This window comes from Canis lupus, chromosome 34 (genome assembly GCF_011100685.1).
Source record: "Canis lupus familiaris isolate Mischka breed German Shepherd chromosome 34, alternate assembly UU_Cfam_GSD_1.0, whole genome shotgun sequence".
Classification (NCBI taxonomy): Eukaryota; Metazoa; Chordata; class Mammalia; order Carnivora; family Canidae; genus Canis; species Canis lupus.
In genome coordinates, this window is record NC_049255.1 from 7,295,864 (window position 1) to 7,323,555 (window position 27,692).

General features: G+C 46.6%; 1 protein-coding gene across 2 annotated transcripts; it reads left to right on the forward strand.

The window, feature by feature from the left end:
- The first annotated feature begins 95 nt into the window (after nt 1-95).
- On the forward strand, nt 96-27,692 carry NSUN2 (NOP2/Sun RNA methyltransferase 2). Of its 2 annotated transcripts, XM_038583341.1 has the most exons (19): nt 96-197; nt 319-476; nt 1,096-1,200; nt 5,866-5,971; nt 8,269-8,340; nt 9,106-9,190; nt 10,727-10,919; nt 12,906-12,980; nt 14,301-14,431; nt 16,965-17,038; nt 17,636-17,766; nt 18,350-18,446; nt 20,977-21,161; nt 21,362-21,454; nt 22,245-22,380; nt 22,717-22,797; nt 23,054-23,192; nt 24,529-24,568; nt 26,725-27,692. In XM_038583341.1, exons 1-19 carry the CDS (start codon nt 96-98, stop codon nt 27,062-27,064), a joined length of 2,343 nt encoding a protein of 780 aa, XP_038439269.1. In that variant the 3' UTR covers nt 27,065-27,692. The 2 variants fall into 2 exon arrangements, with proteins under 2 accessions (XP_038439269.1, XP_038439270.1); XM_038583342.1 differs by lacking the exons at nt 5,866-5,971; nt 8,269-8,340; nt 9,106-9,190; nt 10,727-10,919.

Sequence of the window (27,692 nt, forward strand, 5' to 3'; positions counted from 1 at the left end):
GGCGCGGAGCCGGGGTCCTCGCGCCAGCCCGGAAGTCCTCTGCGCGGGCCGTGGCGGGGAGCTGGGTGCGGGCGGCGTGCGCGGCCGCGTGGGCCATGGGGCGGCGGGCGCGGGGCCGGCGGCTCCAGCAGCAGCAGCAGCAGCGGCCGCAGCGCGCGGAGGACGGCGCCGAGGGCGGCGGCAAGCGCCCGGAGGGGGTAGGAGCCGGGGCGCGCGCGGGCGGGCGGGGGCGGGGGCCCCGTGGGCGACCGTGGGCGAGGCGGCCCCGTGGGCGAGGCGGCCCCGCGGCCCTGGGTGGACCCGCGTCTGGTTCCGCAGGCCTGGGAAGGCGGCTATCCCGAGATCGTCAAGGAGAACAAGCTCTTCGAGCACTACTACCGGGAGCTCAAGATCGTGCCCGAGGGCGAGTGGGAGCAGTTCATGGGAGCGCTCAGGGAGCCCCTCCCGGCCACTTTGCGGATCACTGGCTACAAAAGGTAGGGACGGGGTCGTGCCCAGGCTTGGCTGCCCGTCGAGCCGCCGTGGGTCCGGGCCAGGGCGCTCCCGCCCCCGCCCCCGCCCCCGCCCTGCCCCCGCCCTGCCCCCGACCGCCGCCCCCCGGCGCAGTGGACCCCAGGGTCCGGAAGCGGTGAGGGCGGAGCGCAGGGGTCGCACGCAGTAGGCCGGGGCGTGCAGGGCGCGAGACCGCGACCCGGGAGCGTGCCGTCCGGGCAAGGATGGTCCCTGGGCATCCGAGAGCCGAGGGTGCCCCTCCCCCGGGGACACCTGAGAATTGATGTCCTCACACGGTTTGTGCGAAACCCCAGTTCTCTGTCCCTTCAAGTCTTTGTGGTACCATCTTTCCCAGGTGAGTTGCAAGTAAATATGAGCTGTGGGAATACTTGGGAGGGAAGGAATGCAATACTCCCTTAACGTGAAGCCATGACGGTCATTTAAACTTGGAAGGGGTAGAGGAAGAAAACAGGGATGAAAGAGGCAGCTTTCAGTGCAAAGGGGGTTTTGTTTTAAGACACTTGTCACCTTGGGTTCAACAAAGGATGAAACATATCGTATTAGCCATCCAGATTGGATCAAAACTTACTTGTTTTTTAATAGCCACGCAAAGGAGATTCTTCACTGCCTGAAGAACAAGTATTTCAAGGAATTGGAGGACCTGGAGGTGGATGGTCAGAAAGTTGAAGTTCCACAGCCCCTGAGTTGGTAGGTCAGACAAGCCTTCGTCCTGTGGGAGGATTTTAATCTTTGTCAAATGACAACCTGTTTTCTTGGCAACCTGTTTGCTGCTAGTGTGAGAGAATCTGAATCGACTTTACGGACATCCATGCATTCTTTTACTCAGTGCTTTTCCCCTGTATTATTTTACATCAGTGTGCAGCTTTTCATGCATGATTTGTGGCTCCCTAAGGGTCAGTTGGTTCTCTCAGTGTTTCCAAGTCCATCAGCCCGTTGTCTTCCATGATGGTACCACTTGTGTCCATTTCCATTTAAACCCCTTGTTTCCTCTCGTCCAAACTCTTGCCCTGTGGCTCTCCTATGATCAGCAAAAGGAGGCTCAACCTCACAAAGGTTGCCACAGACAGGTTCCAGCTGATTCTCTGTTGCCTTTTTTTTTTTTTTTAAGGTTTTATTTCTTTTTGAGAGTAAGAGAGCACGTGTGTGCACACGGAGTGGAGTGGGAAGAAGAGGGACAGGGAAAGAAACAACGCTGAGCAGGGAGCCCAACACGGGGCCCGATCCCACAACCCTGAGATCATGACCTGAGCCAGAACCAAGACGCAGACACTGAAGCAACAGAGACACCTAGGCGCCCCTGACCCTATCTCCAGTGTCCTTGGCACTCGAGCAGACTCTTGCCCTCCATGCTAACCCTCTCTCTACTTGTCCTTTGGGTTCTTTGCTTCTCGTGGCTCAGCTCAAGTATCATTCCAGTCAATGCAGTTCCAGCTTCTAAAACACCTGGAGTCCTCACGCACAAACTATAGCAGCAACAAGCCCTGGGTCAATTTAGGAATCTTAAAGTCTTTAAAGTAGTTTCTACCCTTCCACATTTCAGATGATCAACTTTGAGGCATTGAGAGTTCTCGCAGATAAGGATTTTAAATGATCCCTGTAAAAAGGTGAATTTAACCAGCACTTCTGACAACTTCTGAGGTTTTGGTCATCCAAGTGTATGAGGTCCCAAAGCAAGATCAGGTTTTTCCAAACGAGGGTTATAGATATGCTTTTTTTTAATGCTTTTTTCCATTGGTCATTTGGATTTTCCGTGGCCATATCCCTGATGTGCTTGGCATAGACATTTTGAGTAAATGCTGGAGGGCCAAAAGCTAAAATCAGTATTCAGCTGAGCTCAAAAGCAGATGTCACCATTGTAAAGCAGCACTTCGGGGATACAAGAATAAACCTACAATTTTAAGTCAAAAACATGTCATCTTTTTTTTTTTTTTTTTTTAAAGTCAAACGTTCTGGTCAGATTTTAACAGCTTGCAGGTTCTGATACAGGAAAATGACTCTGGTGATCACTGCATGCCCACTATCCTGAAGTCGTTAGGAAAGGAAAATGTTTTTCTAGCTGCTGTAGGTGTGACATTGCTGATCGAGCTAACCTGCACATTACCAAGCGTCTTCCTCTCTCCCAGTAGCCACGTTCTATACTTACCTCCTCTCTAGTGCCTTGGTTTGGAGATTTAACCGATGGTACTGGTGTTTGAAGCAGAGGCCACCTGACACTTTGAAAAGAAGTGGGTTTTAGGTTGCCTTTGTGCACATTTCTAATAGTCTTGCGTGTGTTGGCTGCTACGTATAATTACTGAAAGCCTTTGGTCCTTAAACATGCATAGAAATGTAGCTTTTCAGATGAGGAAGTCTGGTGGGCAGTAGGAGGAGCTGAAAAGCATGCATCCTGTAGGCTTAAAGAGGTGCGTCTGGGTGGGTCATTGTGCAGGTTCCAACAGATCCATGACAGTTAGGCTTGCCATTTTTCTCCCTCTCTGCAAACTGCAGTTAAACTCTAGCCTTGCAACATTTAATAGATGGTTTCCATCTTGATTATTGAACAGTAGCAGTGGGTCCAGGAATAGACAATTCTTCAACACCTGAGAAACATCCCAGGGGTTGTCTGGTTGAAGAACAAATGGGAATCACTCTCTGATAACCACCAGGAATCACTCTCTGATAACCACTGGTGATGCTTTTCACGTTTTGTTAGCTATAATCTGAGCACACAGCTGAAGGGTGTGAACAACATACTGTGTTATTTGTGTTCCTGATAACCAGCTTTTCCGTTATCCGGGACCATTGCATGACAAATTTTACTGTACAAACATTCAGTCAGATTTGCTTGTCTGTGTGAGCTGCCCATGAGTCTCTTGGCAAGCAAGCAGAGAAGAAACTTACCAAGACTTCTGGTGGTTTTCTGTAAATAAATCGAATGATATTCTCTACATTTTGGTATGTAGTGGAATTAAATTTAGGAAAGTGTCTTTGAAAACCATGTTTTCTAGAAGGAATATTAAGTGCAGGACTCATAGCTTTGGCAGATTTTGTTCCTTTTTGTGGACTCAGACCTGTAAGGTATTATACCAAAGCGTTCTTATAAAAGTATTATTTTGATGATCAGTTGTTGAGAATAACTTGATTGTTATTCTTTTTATGTATGGGTTGAAAGATGACTTATAATGAATATTGTATATTTTTACAGATAATTTTTTCTCTGTAAGAATTTTTGAGGTATAAAGATGACACTAGTTTTTTTTTTAACTCATCCTGAGAAGACATGCTAAGTTTCCAAGTAGGACTTTAAAGACTCAGGAGCTAAATTTGAATTATACACCTAGAAATTCAAATTTAATTCTTTAAGGTATCTTATTTGATGTTAAAAGCTACAAAGATGTTTGTTGTTCCAAAACCATGGTTCCTAAAGCTGTACGAGATGTATACTTTTTCATTTTAATCATTAGTTTTTGTATTTAATTATTTGAAGGTTAAGTATTTTTTTTTTGAAAGATTAATAGCTTTCACAATTTAATTACGTGCAGTGGAATTTTCATCTTAATAAATTTCTATTTTTTTAACCAAAATTTAATCTAAAAAGTACATGAGGAAATATTTGCGCAGGTTGTATTTAGACTGCTTATCTTTATTTGAAAATGAAAATTCAGCTATTAATGATTAATAACTGAATTGAACAAATTCATGGTTGAATGCATGTGGCATTCAGATGTTTTGGTGATCTGGTAAGGTGGTAACTTGCATAATTCACAGTCATTAATCTCATACAGTTCAGGGTTACAAGAAATTATGTGAAAGTCATTGATCACATACAGTTCAAGGTTGCAAGAAATTTCATAGAAGTAGGTGTTTGTCTCCCCAGTCTTGCAAAGTTTGCTCTGAAATAGCAGATTTTCCACAAGACTATAGGAAAAGGCAAATCTGAGTGTATTCCTACAATTTTACCTCTGAGGAGGCCAAAGGGAATATTTGAAAACTAAACTTTTTTAATTGCTTGCTAAGTGTGATTGTGTTTTGGTTTTAGATTTTTGAAGCACGTTAAATATTGTAGAAGGAACCAGGCATAGGGAATAGAGCAGAGTGCTGGGATAGCTGGAGGGTGGTCAGGAACAGTTTTAGGCAGTTTCATCTTCATTATTTGGTGGAAAGTACTTCCCAGATTTCTCTCTTAATATCATTGATGGGCAAGTAGTGTCTTAAAATCTTAAGGCCTGAGTTTGTTTCTTTCAAATAGTTACTCTGTTTCAAAGCAGTCAAATGTATTGTTTTGCAACTGTTCTGATTGCATTTTCAAGGCTGTGGCCTTAGCTACAATTTGACACTTGGAAATACTGTGATCCTGCATTGTTAAGTTGAGCTGGTTATTCACCTGAGACTAAGTAGTAAGTATTAAAACTGCAGTGAGACTTACCACTGAGTTGGAAGTAGTGCTAGCTTGGTGCCAGGTTGGGTGAGCATGGCTCTGGCATAGCAGTGTGCTGACTGGAGCAGTTGGAGCTCAGGGATCATGTGTGAGCCAGGTTTCCTAATCAGTGGTGTCATCATTACAGAAAGTTTAAGTACAGAAATGGCAGGAGATGCTTCTTCATTCTTAGGTCCATATAAATAATGATATAGGAGTGCAAGTCAGTGCGGCAGTGATCCTAGGGTTTTTTTTGATGTGTAAAATGTTTCAGTACGTCATTGGGCTATTTTGTTTTAGATGTAGTGAAAAATATTGTAAAAAAGGTTGCAATTAAATGTCAAACGTTCTGGTAGTTCTTCAGCTGTAATTTTGATTGTGATCTGCAGTTTTTAAATTTCTTAGGTCTTTTTTTGTTTTTAAGATTTATTTTTTTGAGACACATACACAACATGGGGAGAGGGGCAGAGGGAGAGAGAATCTCAAGTAGACTCCTCGCTGAGCACAGAGCCCAACATGGGGCTTGATCCCAGGACCCTGAGATCATAACCCGAGCTGAAATCAAGAGTTGGCTGCTTAATGGACTTCTTCTTTTCTGATGGCCTCTGTACCATCATTAGCATACATGGTGAAGACCAGAGGAGTCTCCACTTTCTCATCTGTTCTTGAACATCATCATTGCAATTTCATAGTAATAATCATACTAGATCTCTTTGAGCTGCCTGGCTCTCGTGTTTTTGCCCGGGCCATGATGCAGTTAGAACCGTGATGCTTATGTCCCAGTGACGTCATGTGGTGCTGGCCGTCTGTACATAAGAGGATCGTGCATGTGGGGAAGTAGAACAGAACTGAGTGTCTCATTGACACTCATTGGTATACGATCTGTAAAAGCCAGAAGTTGTCAAGAGTACTTTTATGTATATAATCCATTGATGCTTTACCTTCTTTTTGGTCAGGTATCCTGAAGAACTTGCCTGGCACACAAATTTGAGTCGAAAAATCTTGAGAAAGTCTCCACAACTGGAGAAGTTTCACCAGTTTCTGGTTAGCGAAACCGAGTCTGTGAGTAGATTTTTTTAGACTTGTTGGTTCTCCTAAAGCTCTCATTTAAACACATGGTGGTTAATTTAAGCTATTTAGTATTATGGTTTTATTTTGTCCATAAGTGTCACTGGAAGCGATTTGGTAGATAGGGTGTACAGAAAAGTGTTTGTCACTCTTATTTCTGATGACTCCTACAGCTCTTCTTTGGTGCATCCATTATGGGATTTGGGGAGGATCTCAGACTCTCTTGTGCCCTTGATGTCTTGTTTCCTTGCTCCTCCTGGGTTTGGTGGCTGCAGTGCTAGGGTGTCGTTCAGGAGATGGCCACTTGGTCTGCTCTCTTCTCATCATTTCTGTTCTTCCCTCGCTCCTGTCTCTGCTTCACCTTTGTTGCGAAAAACCCATGAAGCCTGAATTTAACAACTTTGGTTTTCCATGGCACCGCATCCTCCCGGCTGTCTCTTTGCCATCCCAAATTCCTTGGTTTGGCTCAGGCACTGAACTTGCTACTTTAGGCTCAAACCTTTCCTTTAAAGTAGTGGTTCCCTCCTGCTCCCTGTGATTAAGTGGACACCTGTGCATTTCTTGGTCTTCTTTTTGGTCTTCTGGAATTGTCACTCGCATATTCAAAATCCGAGATCCTCCCTTTCTGTTCTTGAGTCTTCTTTTACCAGTCGTGGAAAGCTTTGTGTTTCCCCAAGTGATGCTTATTTTATTTCTTTTCATTCTGAGTTTCCAGGGGTGCTCTCAGGATCCCCGTACTTCCCCCACAGCTCCCCTGGAGGCCCTCTGCCCCAACCCCACCTGACCTCTGCTGCACCCACAGCTCTCCTACCAGGGCCACGGTGGGGCTCTTGCCACTTTGGTGACTTGGTAAACAGGGCTTCTGCTGGCCAGGCTTTCCATCCCTCCCACCCCAGCCCACTCCACTCCCGGCCTGGAAGGAAAAACCCAGCTAGGTGCTGCTGCATTCCTGATTCTGTCCCTGGGTCAGTATAAGAGGGGATTCTCTGGCTCCAATTCCCGTCCAAATGGAAGGTCAGGTGAGAGGGGCAAAGTAAGGGCAACTCAGGTTTACTCTGGAGGAGCAGAGGGTTTGTGGGTAGCCTCTGCAGAACTGGGGTCAGGTGGAGGGAAGGGCGGGGAGGGTTGGGTTGGTAGCCTGGGCCACAGGGAGCCAGTGCAGGGTTTTGATGGAACGTCGGCAGGGTTAGATGCCCTCTGAGAGCTGCAGAGCCCCTTCAGTACTTGTGTATGAAGCGAGTGACTGACTGCCAGCTTGTCTAGCCAGGTGCTCTGTCCTCGTACCACTCAGATGCTTTAATTGAAAACTTGGGGTGGAGGATCATATAAGTAACCTGCTTGGTGGAATACGTGTGCCTTGTGAGTTGATGGAAGTGCACAGACTCCTTGTGGGCCAGACAGCCCTGAGGTGCAACTCCGCAGGTTTGTCTGGGAGTCTGTGTTCAGGTTTGGACAGCTGCGCGAGGATGAGGTGCGCAGCGGCTGCCTGGCTGGCCGTTCAGGCTCAGGGGAGCCATGCTGTCATGGGGCCGAAGTCTCCTGGCAGCCGACGTCCTGCTGCTTTTTAACTGATGATTTCGGAGGCATTCAGTCTGGGGGCTTGAACCAGAGGAGTGAGTGAGGCCAGTGCTAGCTCCATCCACATGTGTGAGCAGTCATACGTGTCCATAGGGGCCCCCGCCCTGCTGGCAGGGACCTAGGGGGGCTGCTGGCCAAGTGGGAGTTGGGGGAGACAGAGGGGTGCTTGGGATTCTCACCCCTGTGCAGGGCAGCTCTTGTGAGTAGAAAGCAGACAGTGGCTTTTCCTGCAACAGACGAGGACTAAGAGAGAGCTTACTGTTCAAGCAGAGAGGGAGAGCCTTGCTGGCAGCGGCTTTCTGTTCTGTGCCTGCGGGGATTTGCTTCCTGCTGCCGAGGGGGTGTCACTGGCAGCGTCCACCTCCGAGACTGCTCATCCACCTTTCGTTCTTTCTCAAGAGGGCAAGTTGGGACTGCGGAAGCTTACATTCCCCTTTCTTTTGTAAAGTTCAGTATTATTAAACATGCATTTCTAGTGTTCTAGCAGTAAGTTTTGCCATTAATGGTCATTTTTCCTTAGCTTTTAGATAGCAGCCGTTAACTCACTAGTGTAAAAACCTGTCCCATTTACATACCGTTCTATGTGATAGTATTAACTGATGGCATGTGTGATGATTATGTGGTCTTTTTCAGTTGCATATGAAATAATGCCTAGTATTGAAATTTTCTGCCTTTTTAAATATTCCTTTTTTTTTTAAATTTTATCTTCTAAGGGAAATATCAGTCGTCAAGAAGCTGTTAGCATGATTCCACCACTGTTACTCAATGCTCACCCTCACCATAAGGTATTGTGTGTTAAAAAGAAAGTGGCTTTGTTTGCTGACAACTTTTTTCTTAATATAATTCTTGTTTTTTGCCCTTTTTTTCTTCTGTTTATTTTTGATAGAGAATGCTATATATTTTATTTTAGGTTTATTTATTTATTATTTATTTTTGTCTTAAATTTTACAACCCATAATTATTTTCTTCTTTAAAGTTCACTCACTAAATGTATTTAGTACACAGATGAACTGCAGTGGTCTTGCCACTCAGATTGAAAATCATGATGAACGCATCCTGAGAACTTGTTACATGACGAGCATTGCTTTGTGCTCTTCTCCTGAATTCATTCATTTTGTTATCCACATGTCCCTGTGAGGGTAGATGCTGTCACTGTCTCATTTTTCCAGATGGGGAAAAGGAGGCAAAGAAAAATTGGAACCATCAGCTTAGCATTCCAGGGCCAGCAAGTGGCTGGGCTGAGATTTGAGTCCTCATGGTTCTGTCCCTTAGCAGGCTGCTTACAGGGCTGCTTGCAGTGAGTGTCCTTGCCCGTCCATCCCCTGAGCGTATGGCTCCCATTGGACTCCAGTGCCATTCTGTTCCTCTGCAGAGTATCTTCCTCCTGAGATCCCTGGCAGCTAAATAGATAACGTTGAGGATTCATTCCATAAAGCAATGTATTTAAGTCTTAGAAATCAAAATACTAGAATGACTCCTATAGTTGTTTTAAATTAAGTGTAGAATGTTTGATTTCTCAAAAACATCAAACATTTCTTGCTTTTTAATAGATCTTAGATATGTGTGCAGCACCTGGATCAAAGACCACACAGTTAATTGAAATGTTACATGCCGACATGAATGTGCCTTTCCCAGGTAGGCATTGGACTGCCTTGTGGAGGGTCAGAATGCCACTTTGTGGAGTGTAGATGAGGGAGAGAGGGTAACCTTGCCTGTCGGTTGGGTCTCAGAGCCTTCTGTGACAAGCAGATTGGTCTCTGAGTAGGACTGGATATTTCACATACCACTGTGACTAGTTCCCAAACCCACAGGTTTGTACCTGAGGGTAGGGGTGGGGGGAGGGTGGCTTCACTTTAGAATTAAGTGTGTGTTCTGTGAAAGCAAGTAGTGTTTCTTGTTTTTTTCTTGCTGTTTAGCCATAAGTAGGTAAGTTTCTGTTTGAATCTTGAGTGGTAACATTGTCATAGTGGGTTTTTGTGTTGGTTTGTTTTCTGATTCCTCACTGCCCATGTGAGAGGCAGTAGAGTGTAATTATGAGCTGCTGTTAGGCTCATCAGCTTCAAATCCCAGCACGGTAGGTGACGGTATTGGATGTCTGTGTGAAATGGCCGTCAGCCCTGGACTTGGGGGTGTTCTGAGCTGGTAAAGTGCTCAGACCATGGCAGCGATCACAGTGTCACTAGTGCTCCTTCGAAGAATCCTGTCTGTGGTGTTACTCTTTCAGCATTTTATCTGCTTCTCTCTCCTCCTTCCTTGTTAAGCCACCTGACCTCTTCCTGTATGAGTTCAGCTTTGTTTGTTCAAAGTGTTCTTTCCTGTGACATAACTATTAAAAAGGCTTCTTTATTCTTTTCTGTTTTTAATTATTTTCTACAAATTAGTAGTAAAGAGCCTCTTTCTATTATCAGTGTTTTACACTTCCTATTTTTAGAACAATCTTGATTCTATAGTGTTATGAAGCACATGTGCCTTTTTGCTAGTGGTGGAACCAGAAATGAGAAGAGGTGGCACCCGGGTCTCAGCCAGGGGTTCAGACCAGACTGCCAGGCAACCTTCAGGAACCTGGGCCCCACCCTAGAAACCGGATTCGCGGGGTTTAGAATAGGAGGCCCAGCACACACATGCAGTCTTTTAAACACTTGTAAGTGGATTCTATTGTTTTCCACACTTTTTCCTCCCCTATTGCCATTTTTTAAAAAGATTTTTAAAAAAATTTATTCATTTGAGATACAGCATGAGCAGGGGAGTGAGGTAGAAGGAGAGGGAGAAGCAGACTCCCCCCTGAACCAGGAGCCCAATGTGGGGCTTGATCCCAGGACCCTGAGATCATGACCTGAGCCAAAGGGAGATGCTTAACCACCTGAGCCACCCAGGTGCCCCCCTCATTCTCTATTTTGTTATTAAAAATAATAGAAAAGATGTTTTTGGCTTAATTGTTATAAAGTGAATAATTCAATGATTGGAAAAATCTTGCCGTTTTGTTTTTTGTGATCATAAAAATCTGTGCTGAGCCACCTTTTTGGACTACTTAGCCTCTCTGGCAAATCTTATGCTTGGGTCTTGAGTTTGGTGGATTGCTGCTTCTTACCTGCCAACCAGGAGCTTATATATTTCAGGAAATTATTCTACTTATGCTACATTTCACCTGACGCTATAACCTTATGTTCTCAGAGGGGTTTGTCATCGCAAATGATGTGGACAACAAGCGTTGCTATCTGCTCGTTCATCAGGCCAAAAGGCTGAGCAGCCCCTGCATCATGGTGGTCAACCACGATGCATCCAGCATACCTAGACTCCAAATAGATGTGAATGGGAGAAAAGAGATTCTCTTCTATGATCGCATCTTATGTGACGTCCCTTGCAGGTATTTATGCTATTAAGAGGCCAGAGAACCTAAAATCCACCAAGGAAGTCAAATCAAATATAGACTAGAAGGACCTTGCACATGAACACACCCAGATATGTACACGTCCTTCTCCTGGCAGCTGGTATCAAGACAGAGACCTTGTGACCCTAAGTTAGCAGACAGACGCTCAGAGTGTCAGTGCCACCCAGTGCAGTAGAGCAGGCACAAGCTGGGCAGGCTTTGTAGTCTTCACAAAGGTAAAGAAAATCCCAGCGAGGGTAATAGCATTGTAAGCTCTGCTGTGGTCGGTCTCAGGAGCTGATCATGAGGATTGATCTGTTCATCCAGAGCGAGCCCACTCCCAACTTCACTTGTCACGGAGTGATATGTGATCCTATTTGGTTTTCCTGACAAGTCTTCTATTATTCAGTGCAGTGCAGTGTAGGAGTTCAGACCTTTGAGAGACTCGTGCCTGTATTTATTGTTTTTGTACATACATTTCTTCAAATTTTATGTATTGTTAGATTTTTAGAGTTTACCCATAAAAGAATTTTATGGCATAACTGAATAACTGAGTTTTTCCAAAAAGAAAAGGATAAAACTGCAGATCTCTCCTCTCTTAAGTTCTCAGAGGCAGCAACGTAGGCCGTGATCACCTTGTGAGCACATGAATTTGTCGATGCTGGAGCATGGAAACCATCACAAAACTCTATTGGCTCGGAATGTGATGGTTACATAAGGTGGCCACTAACATGCTCCACCTTGTTTAAACCATAGCAGATTGCCTGCCTGTGGCAGGATGCATTATGAGAGCTGTAAGTCGGAAGAATGAATCGGATTTCACTTTAAAATTCCTGCAAGAAGGCCCTGTGAAATACTGAAAATGGGTCATGAGCCACAGTTATGTGATTTTTCCTTTGGATCAGATGTTTTCCATTCCTGTGTTCTTTTGATCCAAAAGCCAGAACTCACTTCTCGTGTCATCCTGGAGAATGCAGGGATGTTTGAGCACCGAGTTGTAAGCTGAGGAAATCCTAAGCATCGTGGTAGAATTTCAAGCCACTGCTGTACTGGCAAGGGATGTCATTTGAAAACCATTATATCTCTTAGAACATTTTCATCCTGCAAGCCCCTTCCCCTCAAGACAGATAACTAGACCACCAAGGGAGACTAAACACCGAGAAAGCCAGATCCAGAAATCACCCAGGAAAAAGTGGGTAGATAAAGTTAGGTGTGGAAGAAAGATGAATCAATCAAGTCTGTATTACAACATTTACATGGAAACAATTTGTATTAAAGGTAGAAAATCAAAAGTGTTTGATGCATAGAAAAGTCTTGATGAAATTAAATTGGCTTAATTGAATTTGCTGTGGAAAATCCCTTATGAGTGTAAGTTTGTCATTATTCACATAAATCTGATTAAAATACGATTGTTGATTAACCAAGTTGTTATGTAAGAGAATCCAAGTGTCTTGATGGTTGTGTGTCCTGGGTCTGAAAATTAGTTTTGCTAGTATTTCTCTCAAATGAAAGCAAACTGATATTTCCTTAAGTCTTGAATGAGAATATCTGTTCAAATCCGTTTTTTCTTACCTAATTGAAACCTAAAGTATAATTTATAAAGTTTAGTGTCATTAATGTCTCTAAAGCAGAAATAGAAAGTTGACTGTGGTTTGTGAGAATTTAGATGGGGGTTCTTTTTTTTTTTTTTTTTAAGATTTTATTTATAAGAGATGCAGAGAGACCTCAGCAGAGGGAGAAGCAGGCTCCATGTGGGGAGCCCGATGTGGGACTGAATCCCAGGACCCCGGGATCACGACCTGAGCGAAAAGTGGATGCTCAACCACCGAGCCACCCAGGCGTCCCTTTAGATGGGGTTCTAATTGGCATTTATAATAATAAAAAATACCCATTTTGTAATTTAGCTTGGATATTACGTATTTGTTAAACTGTGATTGGTCTCCCTGAACAGAGTTTTAAGTTCTTAAATATCTTCCTTTCTAGCGGAGATGGCACTATGAGAAAAAACATCGATGTCTGGAAGAAGTGGACAACCTTGAATAGCTTGCAGCTGCATGGGTGAGTTTGGTTACACCTGGCAGGCAGTCCCACCACATCAGGGCAGGGTTACCCTGAGTGTGGTGACAGTGTCCGGAGTGTGAGTTGACTGACCATAAGCACCAGTAAATGGTCGCCTTCGAGAGAGTTTGCATATGAATCAGAGGTAGTAGTTTTCAGAACTTCTTCAAGAGTGGGTAAACTGAAGACTGATTGCATTTCAGGTACACATTTATTAAAAATGTCTTTATGACAATTTCCTATAACATTTCAAGACCTCTGTTTTCCATGAAATGACCACTTACCTTTTACTGTCCTACTCAGCTTTCTTCTCTCTGCTCTGTTTTTCTGTGTTATTTTGCTTAACATTTTGATGTTAATCAAAACTGATTAATCAGTAAAGATACTGATTGTCTTTAAAGACAATTTGGAAAATTCTTTTTAAGATTTTATCTATCTATCTATCTATCTATCTATCTATCTATTTATTTATTTATTTATGAGAGATGCAGAGAGAGAGAGAGAGGCAGAGACACAGGCAGAGGAAGAAGCAGCCTCTATGCAGGGAGCCTGACGTGTGACTTGATCCTGGGTCTCCAGGATCACACCCTGGCCTGAAGGCGGCACTAAACCGCTGAGCCACCAGGGCTGCCCCAATTTGGAAAATTCTTAAAAGTAGAAGGAAAGGAAGGTCTCATAACTCAAAGATAACTTCTGTGATGTTTAGTACACTGTAGCATTTCTCTGTGCATATGGATGTTAACGTGCCAGTCTCTGTATGCTCTACAGAGCTGTGTATTCTTTTCTTCATTTAATGTTAGAATTACACACTCCCAATTGTAGAACTGTGGGTGGTCTATAGTATACTAATGAATATTCACCATAAATAACTCCAGCAGATTTTGTTTCTCTGTTAAATACGTTTTAGCTTTGTGTGTGTGTGTGTGAAATAGATGTTAGGATTAGAAGGTACTAAGGCACATAAGCTGTTCATACAAAAGTCAGATATTTGTGCAGGGATGGAGGGTTCTTACTGGTGGGACTCACATAATATACCGATTTGAGTCATCAGTCAGCTTTGTGCTCTGGTCGTTGGCATGTTGGGAAGAGTAAACAGATTGTTTATGTAGATAGACACTATTTTGGTTAACACAGAACACCTTATGTGGGTTTGTGCTAACTTCGTGTGGAGCTTTAAAGAGTTCTTTTTATGGGAATAGTTTATTTTGTATTTGATGTCTGTCATAAAAACATGATGAATATGTGATGCGAGGAGTGCCTGTGCGGTGTGTGCTGCGTGAGTAGGTTTGGTCTCAGGGTGACCTAGCGTCTGCCTCTCAGCTTACAGCTGCGGATCGCAACGCGGGGTGCCGAGCAGCTGGTGGAGGGCGGCAGGATGGTGTATTCTACTTGTTCACTAAACCCCATCGAAGATGAAGCAGTTATAGCATCTTTGCTGGAAAAGAGTGAAGGTAAGCATGTGGGGTGCATTAAGTATGTGATTTTCAAAGACCTTGTTTATTGCTATAGCGTATGTTCACCCAGACCTCTTCCCGGGCCTTTGCTTGTGTGATAAGCCTATAAACCCTGAAGTGAGATACCCTGACTTAAAAACATGCCTTTATAACGGATTTGTCACACTTAAGGAATTATGAGGATTGCCTGTTTTGTGTCTCTTAAGTTTGAAAGATTAGGTCAGTCCTCATCATGTTTTTTTGCAAAAATCTTAGCTGTGGTAAAACACTTGAAGTTGACCATTGTAACTGTTCCTAACTCTGCATTTTGGTCGTGTTAAGAACACTCACACGGTTGTATAGCCAATCTGCAGAGCTCCCCGTCTTGCAGAACTGCGGTTACGGGCCTCTTACCCAACTCTGCGTTTCCCGACCCCATGGTCCTCTTCTGTGAGTGTGATCACTCTAGGGATCTTGTGGGTGGAATCAGGTAGGATTGTCTTCTTGTCTTCTTGACTGGCTGGTGTCACTGCACACCGTCCTCAAGGTTCATTAGTGTCGTAGCCCGTGTGGGGTTCTCATTCTTTCTGCCGGAAAGGCTAAGGACGTCCCCCTGTGTGCATACCACATTCTGTCCAGGGCCTCTGGGCTTATTCGCCACTTTAGCTGTTGCGGAAAGTGCTGCTCTGATGTGGCTGTGCAGCTAGCTCCTCAACACCCTGCTCTCCAGTTTCTAGGCTGTGGATCTTGTCGATCTTGCTGGATGATAGAATTCTGTGGTTCGTTTTTGAGGTTGGACCACACTGTTTTTCACAGCAGACATTCCTGGCAGCAGTGCCTAAGGGTTCTGACTTCTCCACATCCTGGCTGGCTCAGCTCTTGTTCCTTTCTGCTTTTCGATAGTAGCCATCCGAATGGAAGTGAGGTCTCAGTACACTCTTATATACGAGAAACTGGGCAGACAGATGGTATGAAATGTTTTTGAACAACAATTTCCATAATGGTTTGATGTAAAATACTTCTTCTATAAGTTCTTACTGGTACTTTACTTTTTCCCCTCATATTTGTCTTAAAGCTAATAAAGAGGGATTTTAAACTGTGATTCCTAGAATAGACTGTTTCCAAATTGCCTCCACATGTGTGTATGAAGGAAGTTGGAGCATAAATACTGAGACAGGTATCCACAGCTGCCTCAGCTTCCAGTTCTCTCAGTGGCAGTGGCTGACTGGCCTGTGCTATGTAGTCTACCCTGTAGTTCTCCCCTTCGGAGTCCTTGAGATCCGAATTCAGTATGTCGTGTTTATTTTGTTTGGCTGTACTTACCTGTGAATTCTGAATGACGTTCTTTGCAGGGACATAGTCTCCATGGCAGGTAGTAGTGATGTGATCGTGGGTGTCCCTCTGCTGGGACAGGTGGCCTTCCATTCTCAGTTTTGTGGGGCAGCCATCTCTTTGCATGTGGTGGTTTCAGACTGCAGGGTAGACTCCCATCTCCTTGGTCTGTCAGAGGCACCGTGTGTAGATGGGGCTGCATGGAAGAGTTGTCCTTCGCTGAGCCTTGCACTTGACAGTGACTGAGGATTTGGGAGGGGTGCGGCCCCCCCTGAGGGAGCTGAGACTTGGCTGTAGACAGGGCGGCCGACAGGCATTGGGTCTGCACACACTAGGCCAGCGTCGGCATCTCCTGACCCGCATGCTGGTCGGGAGTCACTGCTGAGCCCTGCCTGGCCAGGGTTTGGAGGACAGAGCCAGGTTCTGCCCACCTGCGCTGTTATCCCTGTTTGCTTTTAAAAATAAGAATGTTCAGGTAGACTAGTAGGAGTCAGGACAGTGCTTTAATCAGAGGTTTCTTACGATAACACCTCTGCCATGAGGACTTTTGCTTTGTTTTATAATCGTCCACGTGTTTCATAGCTTCCGTGGAGCTTTGTTGGCTTTCCCTCTTCTTAGAGGCTGTCCAGTCTGTGTCCGTGATCTGTAGCCACAAGGGGTTTCCGTGATGGCCCCATCTTACAGCTTCTTACGATGTTGTTACTGTAGACAGGATGTTATTAAAGCTGGACCATTGCCCTGTTGGGCTTAGTTAGGAGACTAACTCAGGCCTGAAACAAAGATTTAAAATTTTCACAGTTTGCTTTAAATGTTACTTTTAGGCTCTGGGGTGTTTGCTTACAGGCATGAAGACCCATGTTGTCTGACTGATGTGTGTGTCTAGAAGTCCGGCGCTGGCCGAATGCTCAGAGTCCTAGCCTTGGGGCACATTTCCGTGGGGGGATAAGGGGGTGTTTTAAGTCACGTGCTGCACTGTCACTCGCTCTAAGTAACTTACAGTGAGTTTATGATCACAGCTGTTCTCCCAGCCAGGCTTAGGCCATTTCTGTCCTCCCCTCCCCACCGCCCCTGCCCCAGAAACCACTCCCGTCCTTTCTGTATGGACTTGCCCTTCCTGGGCATGCCATGTAAATAAAACCACATGCTATGTGATCCTTTGCATCTGCTTTCATTCACTGGGCACAACATGGGGGGATTTTTTTGTTGTTGTTGTACATAGGTGCTTTGGAACTTGCTGATGTGTCTTCTGAGTTGCCAGGGCTGAAGTGGATGCCCGGAATCACCCATTGGAAGGTAATCTTGCTATGAGGACTGACTGATAAGAGCAGGTACATCTTGTCAGGCAGGTCTGAATCATGCATTTTAATGTGTCTACATTGGAGTAACTTCAGTAAATACTACTTTTGGTTGTACTGTGAGTTTTGGGTGAGAGTTAATTTCAGAATAATACTGAATGACAAATGGTATGATTATACAAATATTTTTCTCTGGCAACAGAAACGTTTCCCTACCTTTATTCTGTAATTAGAAATCAGCTTTGTGTATTCTCATCCCCATAAGTCTAGCTCTGTTGTGTTTTTATTACTGGCTGGGATTCAAGCTTTGTTTCCAGTATAAACAATTCACTTCTCAATTTTAAACCAGAAACAATCTGAGGCTTGTTAAAAAACAAAAACAAAAACAAACCTGCATGGAAAATACTTTTACAAAATGATTATTCTATCTAATGCAATACAAGAGCATCTACCTCATTTTTCTCTTCCCACATAGTCTCAGCTTTGAAGAGCAATGAGAGTTGCCATTTATCATGTTTGAGAACATTTATGTTAGCACTCTGATCTTTTTATTAGGTAGTGCGGTGATTTGGAGTTCTGCTGTCTCCTTTTGCAGGTAATGACGAAAGATGGACAGTGGTTTGCAGAGTGGGAAGATGTTCCTCACAGCAGACACACCCAGATCCGGCCCACCATGTTCCCACCAAAGGACCCAGAAAAGTTACAGGCGATGCACCTTGAACGTTGGTGAGTTTGTGGGGCTTGCAGAGGTTTGGGAAGGTGGGGAGTTCGGGCCCTGTGGCGTTCCTGCAAGGCCTGGGCCATACTTTAGATATGTGAATTTGCCAGCAAGAAAGAAGTTCTCGTTTCCTGTTAGCTGCTGGCATTAAGCATTTGTAAGCACTGCAAGTGGTGAGGACCTAAACGCTTGTACTTAGGATGCTACCTTAAACGTGTACACAGCTGACGCTGGCTGTCTGCCAGTAAGGGTTGTGTGAACACTGACCAGAAGACGTGACTTTTCTGTCACAGATCATCTTTGCAGTTTTTTTTCTGAAAAGATTATATTTTGAATCAGGTAAAAAAGTATGCATTGTGGTTTGTTTTTGTTTTTTTTTTTGTTTTTTTTTTTTAATTTTTATTTATTTATGATAGTCACACAGAGAGAGAGAGAGAGAGGCAGAGACACAGGCAGAGGGAGAAGCAGGCTCCATGCACCGAGAGCCCGATGTGGGATTCGATCCCGGGTCTCCAGGATCGCGCCCTGGGCCAAAGGCAGGCGCCAAACCGCTGCGCCACCCAGGGATCCCTGTTTTTGTTTTTGTTGCAGTCTTAGGATATTACCACATCATCAGAATACTGGAGGGTTCTTTGTGGCAGTATTAGTGAAAAAGTCTTCAATGCCATGGAATAAACGTCCACCAAAGGTAAGTGTCTTCTGAAATAATGTGGCTTATTATGTGAGCTTTCTGTGCATTCTGGGCAGACGTTGACAGTGGTCAGTGGAGCATTTTTTGTACGTGGAAAGCTGCAGAGCATAAGCGTGTGTGTGGCAGGGGCAGGGATTCATTTAAATTTTGAGTTTTCCAAAAAGCAGCAATGTCTTAAAAGGATAGATCTATGGAAAAGGCAGGATTGGGGGATTATGTTCTTTTTGCCTCTTAAATCCAGTTGTTAAACATTGAGAAGACATAATGACTCTTGTGCGACTCAGGGTCATAGTCCCAAGCTGGCTGCTATGCTCTGTTCCCTGGGGGTTGGTTCAGTTGAGCCCATTGCAGAGTGACAGGACTCTGCCAGCCTCAAGCCAGCCTGTCTCCCCGCCGGCTGTGGGGGGCAGTGATAGAGACTGTCCAGGCCAGGCTGGAAAGGAGACCGAGAAGGCCTGAGCTGTCCTAAGGAATCAGCTGCCTCCTGCGTTGTTGTTGGAGGCCCTGAAACAGGTTGAGTAAAAGGGCAGCGTTTTGAGTCTTGCCCTGTAATGTCTGCTGTCCTCTTTATCAACATGACATTTATTTCACTAGTTCCTATCTCAGCCTTCTATAATGTCGGAACATGGCTGAAATCACACTCTGAAGGTCAGTGTTTCACATGAATGCTTACAAAGGAGGACAAATAATGCTTAGACTTTGGAGGGGCAGAAAGGAAAAGTTCCTGGGATATGCCTAGTGCATGTTAATGTTTGAGTGGCCAGCCTCACATCAGGGCTTCCGACAGGTGCCGTGCTGCTTGCATGAGGCCAGAGAGTGTTTCACTCCTGATGTTCTCAAATCTCCTGGGTCCCAGACTCCAGAGTCAGGAGCTCTGAGCAGTGCTGTCCCAGACAGGGAGCACGAACTACATGTGTAACTTCCATGGTCTAGCAGTCCCTTTAAAAAGTGCACACAAGGGTGCCTGGGGGGCTCAGTTGGTTAAGCATTGGCTTTCAGCTCAGGTCATGATCTTGGGGTCCTGGGATTGAGTCCTGCATCAGGCTCCCTACCCAGGGAGGAGTCGCCTTCTCCCTCTCCTCCCACTGCTCATGTTTGCTCACTTGTGTTAGCGCAAATAAATAAATAAAAGCTTTAAATAACAAAAATAGAAGTACAAAGAAAAATAAAATTCATTTTAATGATTTTCTATTGAGTTAAGTGTACTTATAATTTTATTTTGTTGTAATCACATAAGAAGCTATTAACAAGTTGTTATTTGTGCTTTCATACTAAGGTTTTAGAATCGTGTGAATTCAATCTGAGATTCCTCTTCCTTGTGCTGGTCTCTGTGGACGCAGTGAGAAAGCACACACGGCTCTGGGTAGAGCGTGTTGTGCCCTCACCGCTCACTATAGCGGCCTCAGGCCTTGTGGACGTTTCTGTCCTGGGACCATGTCCAGAGACAAGTGTCAGGCTTTCCCTTGAGTCCTGCCGCTCCGTGCAGTGTGGGACTGTGTAGGATGGCGGGGCTTCACTTGCTCCTATAGTGAGCCTCCTCCCCTTTTCTTTTATTATCCTGGGTCCTTATTCCTTCCACTGAGGGGTGGTGGGAAAAGGACACTTGAGATGCCTGGGAAGGACAAGGAGGCATTTCCAGGAGCTGGAGGGGGGTGGGCAGGGCCTTTGGGTGGCTGTTTTCTCTTTTTTCTTTTTTCTCTTTTCGTTTTTTAATTTTGAATGAAATGTATTTTCTGGGAGGCAGTGTTGCCTAGCACGGATTGCTTTAGAGTCCCGCCAGCTCATCTACTTCAGAGCTCCTTGGGGAGCGTGTTTCACTTTCCTGTGTTCGGGTGTCCTAATTTGTAAGCTTACTTCATAGGGACTGGAAATCACCACTGTCACCGATGGTGCGACTTGTTAGGATACACTTTAAATAATTGTTTATAAATATTTTGTATAAAATGCACATTAAGCAGTTTTGGTAAGTCAGCCATTTGGCTCGTTCTCAAAGCCAGGTTGATACGGGTTGCCCCAGCTCCGCAGTTCCTTTGTTATGCCGCAGTTGTTTCCATGTCCCTGGAGGCACACCGTATCCCGTGCCTGAGGGCTTGTATCCAGGTGCCCCAGGACGATTGCACCGGCCTTCCCGGGCTGCAGTTACTTACACACGTGTCCTGACCCTGCCTGCTGTTCCAGGGATGGTGTTTGGCCCGTTTATAGCCGTCAGCCTGCCTGACACAGAGCAGGTGCACGGTAGCATTTTTGAACGAAGATGAGCTGGCTGTGTTGTCGGCCTTTACTGGGAAATTACGTGTACGTGCTCTTTACGGGATTAAGATAGAATCTTTTTTAACTTCAGAAGAAAAGGCACCCATGACTTCTGCTTATAACGGCAAATGGATTAAGATATTTCCCAACAACTCTGCCTTCTGTATATGAAACACTAGAGAAGTAGGATGGTTTTTGTGTCGTGAGTGCTGGTTTTCTTGGGGTGGCGTAAAGTGGGTCGTGCTTGGAGTGAAAACGTGCTCATCTCCCGGTACAGCTGCAGGTGGAGTCGGCGGAGCCCAGAGAGCCTGTGCGGGCCAGCCCTGCGCATCCCACAGGAGGAGCAGCTGCGGACCCCACTGAGCCGGGAAGTAAAGCCGTCGGTGGGATGGAGGACACAGACACGATGGAAAGGCCTGAGAATGTAGACGACAGCGGAAGTAAGAGAGACGGAGTGTGTGGGTAAGAGAAGGGGTTCCGTCTGCACCTCCGAGTCCTCGCGTTCACCCGTAGGGGCTGCAGGGCCGTCCCCACTGCAGGGGTGCTGCTGTTTGTGGACGGGGGTTGGGTGCGTGCAGAGGACTGGCGGGAGGGGAGAGCTTCTGTGGGCGGGTAGCCCGAGGACTGATGACTGAGTGCTGCTTGTCTGAGTCCCTCCTCAGGCCGCCTCCATCTAAGAAAATGAAGTTGTTTGGATTTAAAGAAGATCCGTTTGTGTTTATTCCTGAAGATGACCCGTTATTTCCACCTATCCAGTAAGGACTAATTCAACCTTGTAATTCTTGATACACATGTGCAATTGGTCACATTTGGCCACATATTTTTATTTAGTTCCCTATGGCATGTTTTTTCTCTTATAACTGTTTGGAAGAGCCGGTGACACTTTAGAGAGCGTGTTCACCAAGCGCTTTGGTGTTCGGTGAGCAGCCAGAGGCAATAAAGTGCCCGGGGTGGGGTCGGGGGCTGCGCTGTGGCCCTGAATGTCAGGTACCCAGCGGAGCTTCCAAATCAGTGGCTGGAGCCGCCCTGCCCAGATCCTGTGGGAAGTGGAGACCTGGTCTGGGTGGGAGGTACCCTAACTAGAACTCCGTGAAACAGAGGAGAGGTGCTTAGGATTATGGGCTCCAATGCAGCTCTTCCTGCTTAGTTAATCTCAGTTCACGTTGACCACAATGGGCACCTGGCTGCCTTGTGGATGATGAGTCCCCCACAGAGGTTTGTAAGATTCCGTTAGAACCTTTGTCACTTGGCTTAGGTGTCCTCAGGTCATTGGAGTTGCAGGTGAGAGCAAGAAGTTGTACTTAAAAAAAAAAAAAAAAAAAAAAAAAAGAAGTTGTACTTAAAAGTGAAGGTCCCAGATCTAGTTGTACTGCAAGAAAAACTGGCCCAGGGTTTTGGGCAAACTCTGTTGAGTGTGGGTGGTGGGTGAGCAGGGCCCCCTGAGCCACAGATGAGACACCATACTCTGTTGGGGGCGGGGCCCATGCCTGAGGCCACCTTGTCACGCTTGAACCAGACTTGTAAGCAGCTTGGTCTTATCTGTAGGAAGTTTTATGCGTTGGATCCTTCATTCCCAAAGATGAATTTGTTAACTAGAACTACAGAAGGGAAGAAAAGGCAGCTGTACATGGTGTCTAAGGAGCTGAGGAACGTGCTGGTAAACAACAGCGAGCGGATGAAGGTGCGCACAGTGCAGCCCAGGCTGCTGGGGTGGGGGTCTGGCCTAGCTCGTGCATGGGCTGGCTCTGGTGTTGGCTCTGCATGCACACAGCAGGCGGTTGTGGTGGCGGGGCCCAGATTCTCTTGGTTTATGTTGTGGTGATGATTGGTGGACATCAGCCACATGAAACCAGTGCCATCAGAGCATCAGTGAGGCCGCCAGCAACCCTACTTTAAGTCAGACAACTTCTAAAGTGTCTCCAGTTCTTCCCTTCAGCACCTGCTTACAGCTCTGCCTCCTGTGGTAGAAGGGGATTATTTTAGTTTTTTGGCCTTCGTTTATGTGTTCCACCTGTAGGTTATAAACACTGGGATAAAAGTGTGGTGTCGGAATAACAGCGGTGAAGAGTTCGATTGTGCTTTTCGTCTGGCACAGGAGGTAATTGGGAACATGGAGTTGGTAGCACCAGCCTCGAGTTTACGTGAAGCAGCCAGTGGTGGTAACCCCACAGGTGCAGTTGCTGCGAGACTGGGCTGGTGCCTACCAGCCTCCGGACTCTGAGCAGGAGTGTGTCTGCTTTCACACCCCTGCAGGGGTGCCCCCCTTCGCGGGCCTGCCGGGAGGGGAGGGTTGGAAGGGCCCCAGGGGCAGCGGGCCTTGTTCACACTCATCATGGTGGCCTCTCTTCCCTCAGGGAATATACACGTTGTATCCATTTATCAATTCAAGAATTATCACTGTGTCGATGGAAGATGTTAAAATTCTGTTAACCCAGGAAAATCCGTTTTTTAGAAAACTTAGCAGTGAGACATACAGCCAAGCCAAGGACTTGGGTAAGCAGTTGGACTCGCATAGAGGCCTGGCTTGTCCTCATAAAGACAAGACGGAGCTGTTCAAGCTCGTTAGAGCTTTTTTTCTACTACTGTCAGCTTCCAGAGGGCTTTGTGGAGACAGCGTCCAATCTCAGCATACCTGGGGCTTGAGGCCCCCCTCAAGTTGTCCTGCTCCCGCAGGCCATGGTGAGGGCCCTTGTTGCACCAGCCGACAGGTGTGGGGCCCTGGCTGTCCCTTGAGCCTGAGCCCCGAGCACCTGCCACCAGGGAAGGAGGGCATATCCTGGTGCTCCGGCTTGTCCTCATCCATCACGAGGGCAGGATGCTAACCAGCATGGGCTGTTTGGCATTTCAGCAGGTGGGTTGCAGCAGGATGCAGGCATTGCCAGCTTCTCCCGTGGCTTGACCAGTCCACTAAAATAGATCCTTGGTCACATCATTGTTTTGGTATTTTATGAACTTCCACTTCAGGGTGTTCTGGTGGTATTTTCACCTAAAAAAAAAAAAAAATTCACCAAGTATTCTAATTTTGATTTTTTTGTTCTTTGTTATTTCTTTAATGAGATTATATTCAGTTATTTGACACAGAGAGAGGGAGATGTAGGCTCCCCACTAAGCAGGGAGCCAGCCTGATGTGGGGCTCGATCCCTCAGGACCCCGGGGTCATGACCCGAATTGAAGGCAGACGCTTAACTGATGGGCCCCCCAGACACCCGTCTTCTTGGTTATTTATTATAACTTTGCCCACAGCTTCTGGCTCAGTTTGCACAGAAATTGAGCAAATCAAGTTACTGCGGTTATGTATTCTATGTTTGCAACTGAAGGATATAAATCATTTGCTGGGTGGAATCTGTCTCCTGGTGTCCCGAGCAGGAACTGCATTTAAAGTGGAGATTATTTTAAAGGATAAAGGGACTGTTTGTACTTGTTTTCTTCTTCTCCTTAATCCCACATTTAGATGATCATGGTGTACTTTTTGATAATTTTTATGTGTGTGCTGTGCTGTTTCTGGAAGTTGGAGCAATTATTTGCCTAATCTTGAATGTGAGCATTAACCAGTAGTTAATCCCTATCTCCCTGCTGCTGAGAGAGACTGTATGAGTAGTATTACCTAAATCCCTGAGTGGTCTGACTCCGTCGTCTGCCAGATTGTCTGGATGGTCCCACTTGGTGCTCGGCTTGCTGGTGGTTCTGTGTTTCTAGAAAGTCCTTTTTTCTCCACTGGGATCCTTGAGATTGAGAGTGCAGATTATTTGCTGCTCTCTCTGCAACCTGGACACATAAACGGTGTGGACAACTGGCAGACTTCGCCAACACATGTCTGTTTCTCTTCCAGCTAAGGGGAGCATCGTCCTGAAGTACGAGCCGGACCCTACGTAAGTGTGGGCGTTCCTGCTGGTGGGGGCGCTGTGGGTGGTCGTGGGAGCCTTCTATGCTTCTATGTGGGAGCCTTCTCCTAAAGGCAACGGAGAAGTGCTAGGACAAATGTTACTGTGTATCACCGTGAAAGTACTTTATTACAGGAGCATTCAGCTCAGACCAAACAAATTTTCATTTAGAGAATGAAATGTCTAGTACTACCTTTCTGTGCTTGAGAAATCTGGTTCTGATTTCCATCCTGAACAGAAGGAATATAAAGGGGAAATAGTCAAGACAGGTGGGGTCTTTCCGTCTCTGCCGAGGGTTCAGCCCGGATCTGTGGGTTCCCTGTTAGGCACCGGGCAGTATAATCTAGGGCAGGTGTGGGGGTGCGCCACTGCCTGACCACTGTCCCGTGGTGTTCACAAGGATCACGCAGCCCTTGGGAGTCTGTTGAGAGTTAGCCCCGATGGTCCGCGCTGCCCAGAAGCAGGGTGAAAAGCTCAGGTGGCGTGGGCTCCCACAGGGCTGCGTCTGGAGGTAGGGCAGATGGGGTGAGCTGTGGGTGGCAAAGGCGCAGGAGTGCTCGGGGATGGCTTCTGGGCTTGAGCTGTGTAGGTGTCATCCAGTCAAGGGGAAGGACGGGAGAACAGACATGCTGAATTTGGAAATGCTGGGATAGGCCGCAGGAGACCTGGGCAGGCTGCCGTGCAGAAGTTTCAGGAGTTGAAAGGCAGTTCCAGGTGTGGTTCTTTGGGCTGACGTTGGTGCGTCACCACGGGCTTAATGCTTGGAGCTCCGAAGGGCAGTGTAGAAGGGAACCAGGACTTGCAGGCTCTCCTGGCAGTATTGGGGGGTCCAGGTCCATGAGATGGGAGCAGCAAGGGGAGGGGGCAGGAGTAGGAGAGACAGGTGTCCTGCGTGCGAGCCGCGCTGTAAAGGTGTAGACCGTGCTTGCCAGGAGTCTGCGGCACGCAACAGTGAACGGGGCATCGAGTGCAAGTGGCTGGGTTGGAGAAGGTGTAAGTCAAGGAGGCTTCAGCCCACTTCTCTACTCGTGGAGGAAAACCCAAGAAAAGGAAAACGGGCTCTGGGTGTGCCGGGAACAAGGGGCAGTGTCAGAACCGTTAAGACCAGGACCCAGAAACGGGTTTGAGAGGTATGGAACCACGTGCTCTTCCACAAACTGACGAACAAACTGACGCCGGCACTTGGTGCAGAGGTGGCTGCGGAGCCCTTAGGTAGAGACTGAAGGTGGGAGTCGGGACTCTTATCTTTTCCCCTTAACGTGTTTTCTCCGCGTGCTGTCCAGGCTTTCCGCAGGGAAAGTGGAAGGGTGCTGAGGACTTTCCCTCTCCTTGTCATGGCTTATTTCTCTCCCTGGTTCAGCCCCTTCTCTTTCCTGGTGTGTGCATTTTTAAGTATAATTGGAACGCTCCTACACATCACGGAGTGTGGGATGTAGGGTTCATTGAACAGGGCTCTCGGAGCCAAAATGATAGACCAGTGGCAGACCTGGAAGGAAACAATGATTTGCAAGGCCCTTGGTAAGGGGCACATGAGTCACATGGTAACTGCCGGCCATCTCAGCCAAGAAAGGGGGCTTGCTGCCGCCTGGCAAGCAGGTGGGCACATCTGTGGCAGGATGGAGCAGGCTCATGGAGGCGGGGGTGCTTTGGGCCCTGAGAACACTGCACGCTGGAAACGGGAGGCATGGGGTCCTGGGGCCTGTCCTGTGATGTGTGATGTGGTGGGGGGTTAACTGAGAAGAGTTGGGGTCACCCAGCTGGCAGGAGGGAAAGCACTGAGTGGCGACAGCAGGGGCGGTCTGGCTCCCCGTCTGGCTCTGCAGACATGAGGCCTCACAGGTTGGTCTCCTGTGGAGATGGAAGTATTTGGAAATTCTGATGTTGAAAGTGTGTGTGAATTCTGGATTTGGGGGTTATTCCTTTAGAGCTTTGAGAAGGAAAAACTGGCCAACATGAACATGTTGAGAGTGTTTAGGATGTGAAACAGGGGCTGATCTTCCTTTGAGAAAACCCTCCGCAGGATCGCAGGCTAGAATGGCTCCAAGGGCTCGGGGCATATTGTTTTTGGAAAGGTTGCCTGTTAATACCTGCTTTGGTGTGTCAAGAGGATGCTTGATACTCACGCTCGGCCACTTCATTTGTAGGAAACCAGACACCCTCCAGTGCCCCATTGTGCTATGTGGATGGCGGGGAAAGGCCTCCATTCGGACTTTTGTGCCCAAGAACGAACGGCTTCATTATCTCAGGATGATGGGGCTGGAGGTGTTGGCAGAAAAGAAGAAGGAGGGGACTTCTCTGGCACAGGAGAGTACGGGCAGCTCTGGGCCGCCAGAGGACGAGGTGAGTGCTGAACCCGGAGCAGACCCAGCAGCCAGTGTGGACGCCAGCGCAGATGCCACCGTGGACACCCCCTCGGACGCCCCTTTGGACGCCAGCACGGGTTCCTCAGACCCTGCCCCGACGGAGACCTCCCTGCCCCGGTGAGGCCATCCTGCGCCGACAAGGATGCCCCGGCAGCACCTATGCACACAGGCTGCAGGGGCCTCCACCTCAGTGTCCAAAGCCAGACCCAGAACTTCTCATCTGTGTGAAGTACAGATTTTTGAAGACTGGAGAGGATAGAATGATATCAGTACTGCTTTTATATATATTTTTTAGCTTGTTAGAAGTTGCTCATTTTCCTGTTTCTTTGGCAAAGCTGGGTCCCTTGTGCCTGTGGCTGGTGATAGACCGTCACTGTTACAGTCTTATTCCTGTCAAGACACACAGCTGCCCTGGCGGGAAGTTTCAGGTCCCTTTTATTATGGCTATGTTGGTTTTATGGTCCCGTGTTTCTTTTAATTATTATTTATAGAAAGAATCTATAACTCATGGGTCTCGTAGACTGCGAGGACTATGGAGTTGCACATTCACAGTGCACGGTACTGTGGTCTCAGATGACTTCTGTGCCTTTGTAACAAAAGGTGAAATAAACTTTTTCTCAGAGTAAGAGCTGTCTTATGATACTAATTGGGGTTTTATGTGCTTTTGCTGATGGAGTGCTTTGCAATTCTGGTTTTTAAATGAGGTTGGGGTCCCTGGAACGGATAAATAAATTATTAATGACAATGTG

Bases quoted from the DNA above. Each gene is read 5' to 3' on its own strand.
- NSUN2 (XM_038583341.1), top strand. From the start codon at position 96: ATGGGGCGGCGGGCGCGGGGCCGGCGGCTCCAGCAGCAGCAGCAGCAG. The intron at 18,447-20,976 runs GTAAGTGTCTTC...CTCCCGGTACAG, and splicing joins GGAATAAACGTCCACCAAAG to CTGCAGGTGGAGTCGGCGGA. The intron at 24,569-26,724 runs GTAAGTGTGGGC...CTTCATTTGTAG, and splicing joins AAGTACGAGCCGGACCCTAC to GAAACCAGACACCCTCCAGT.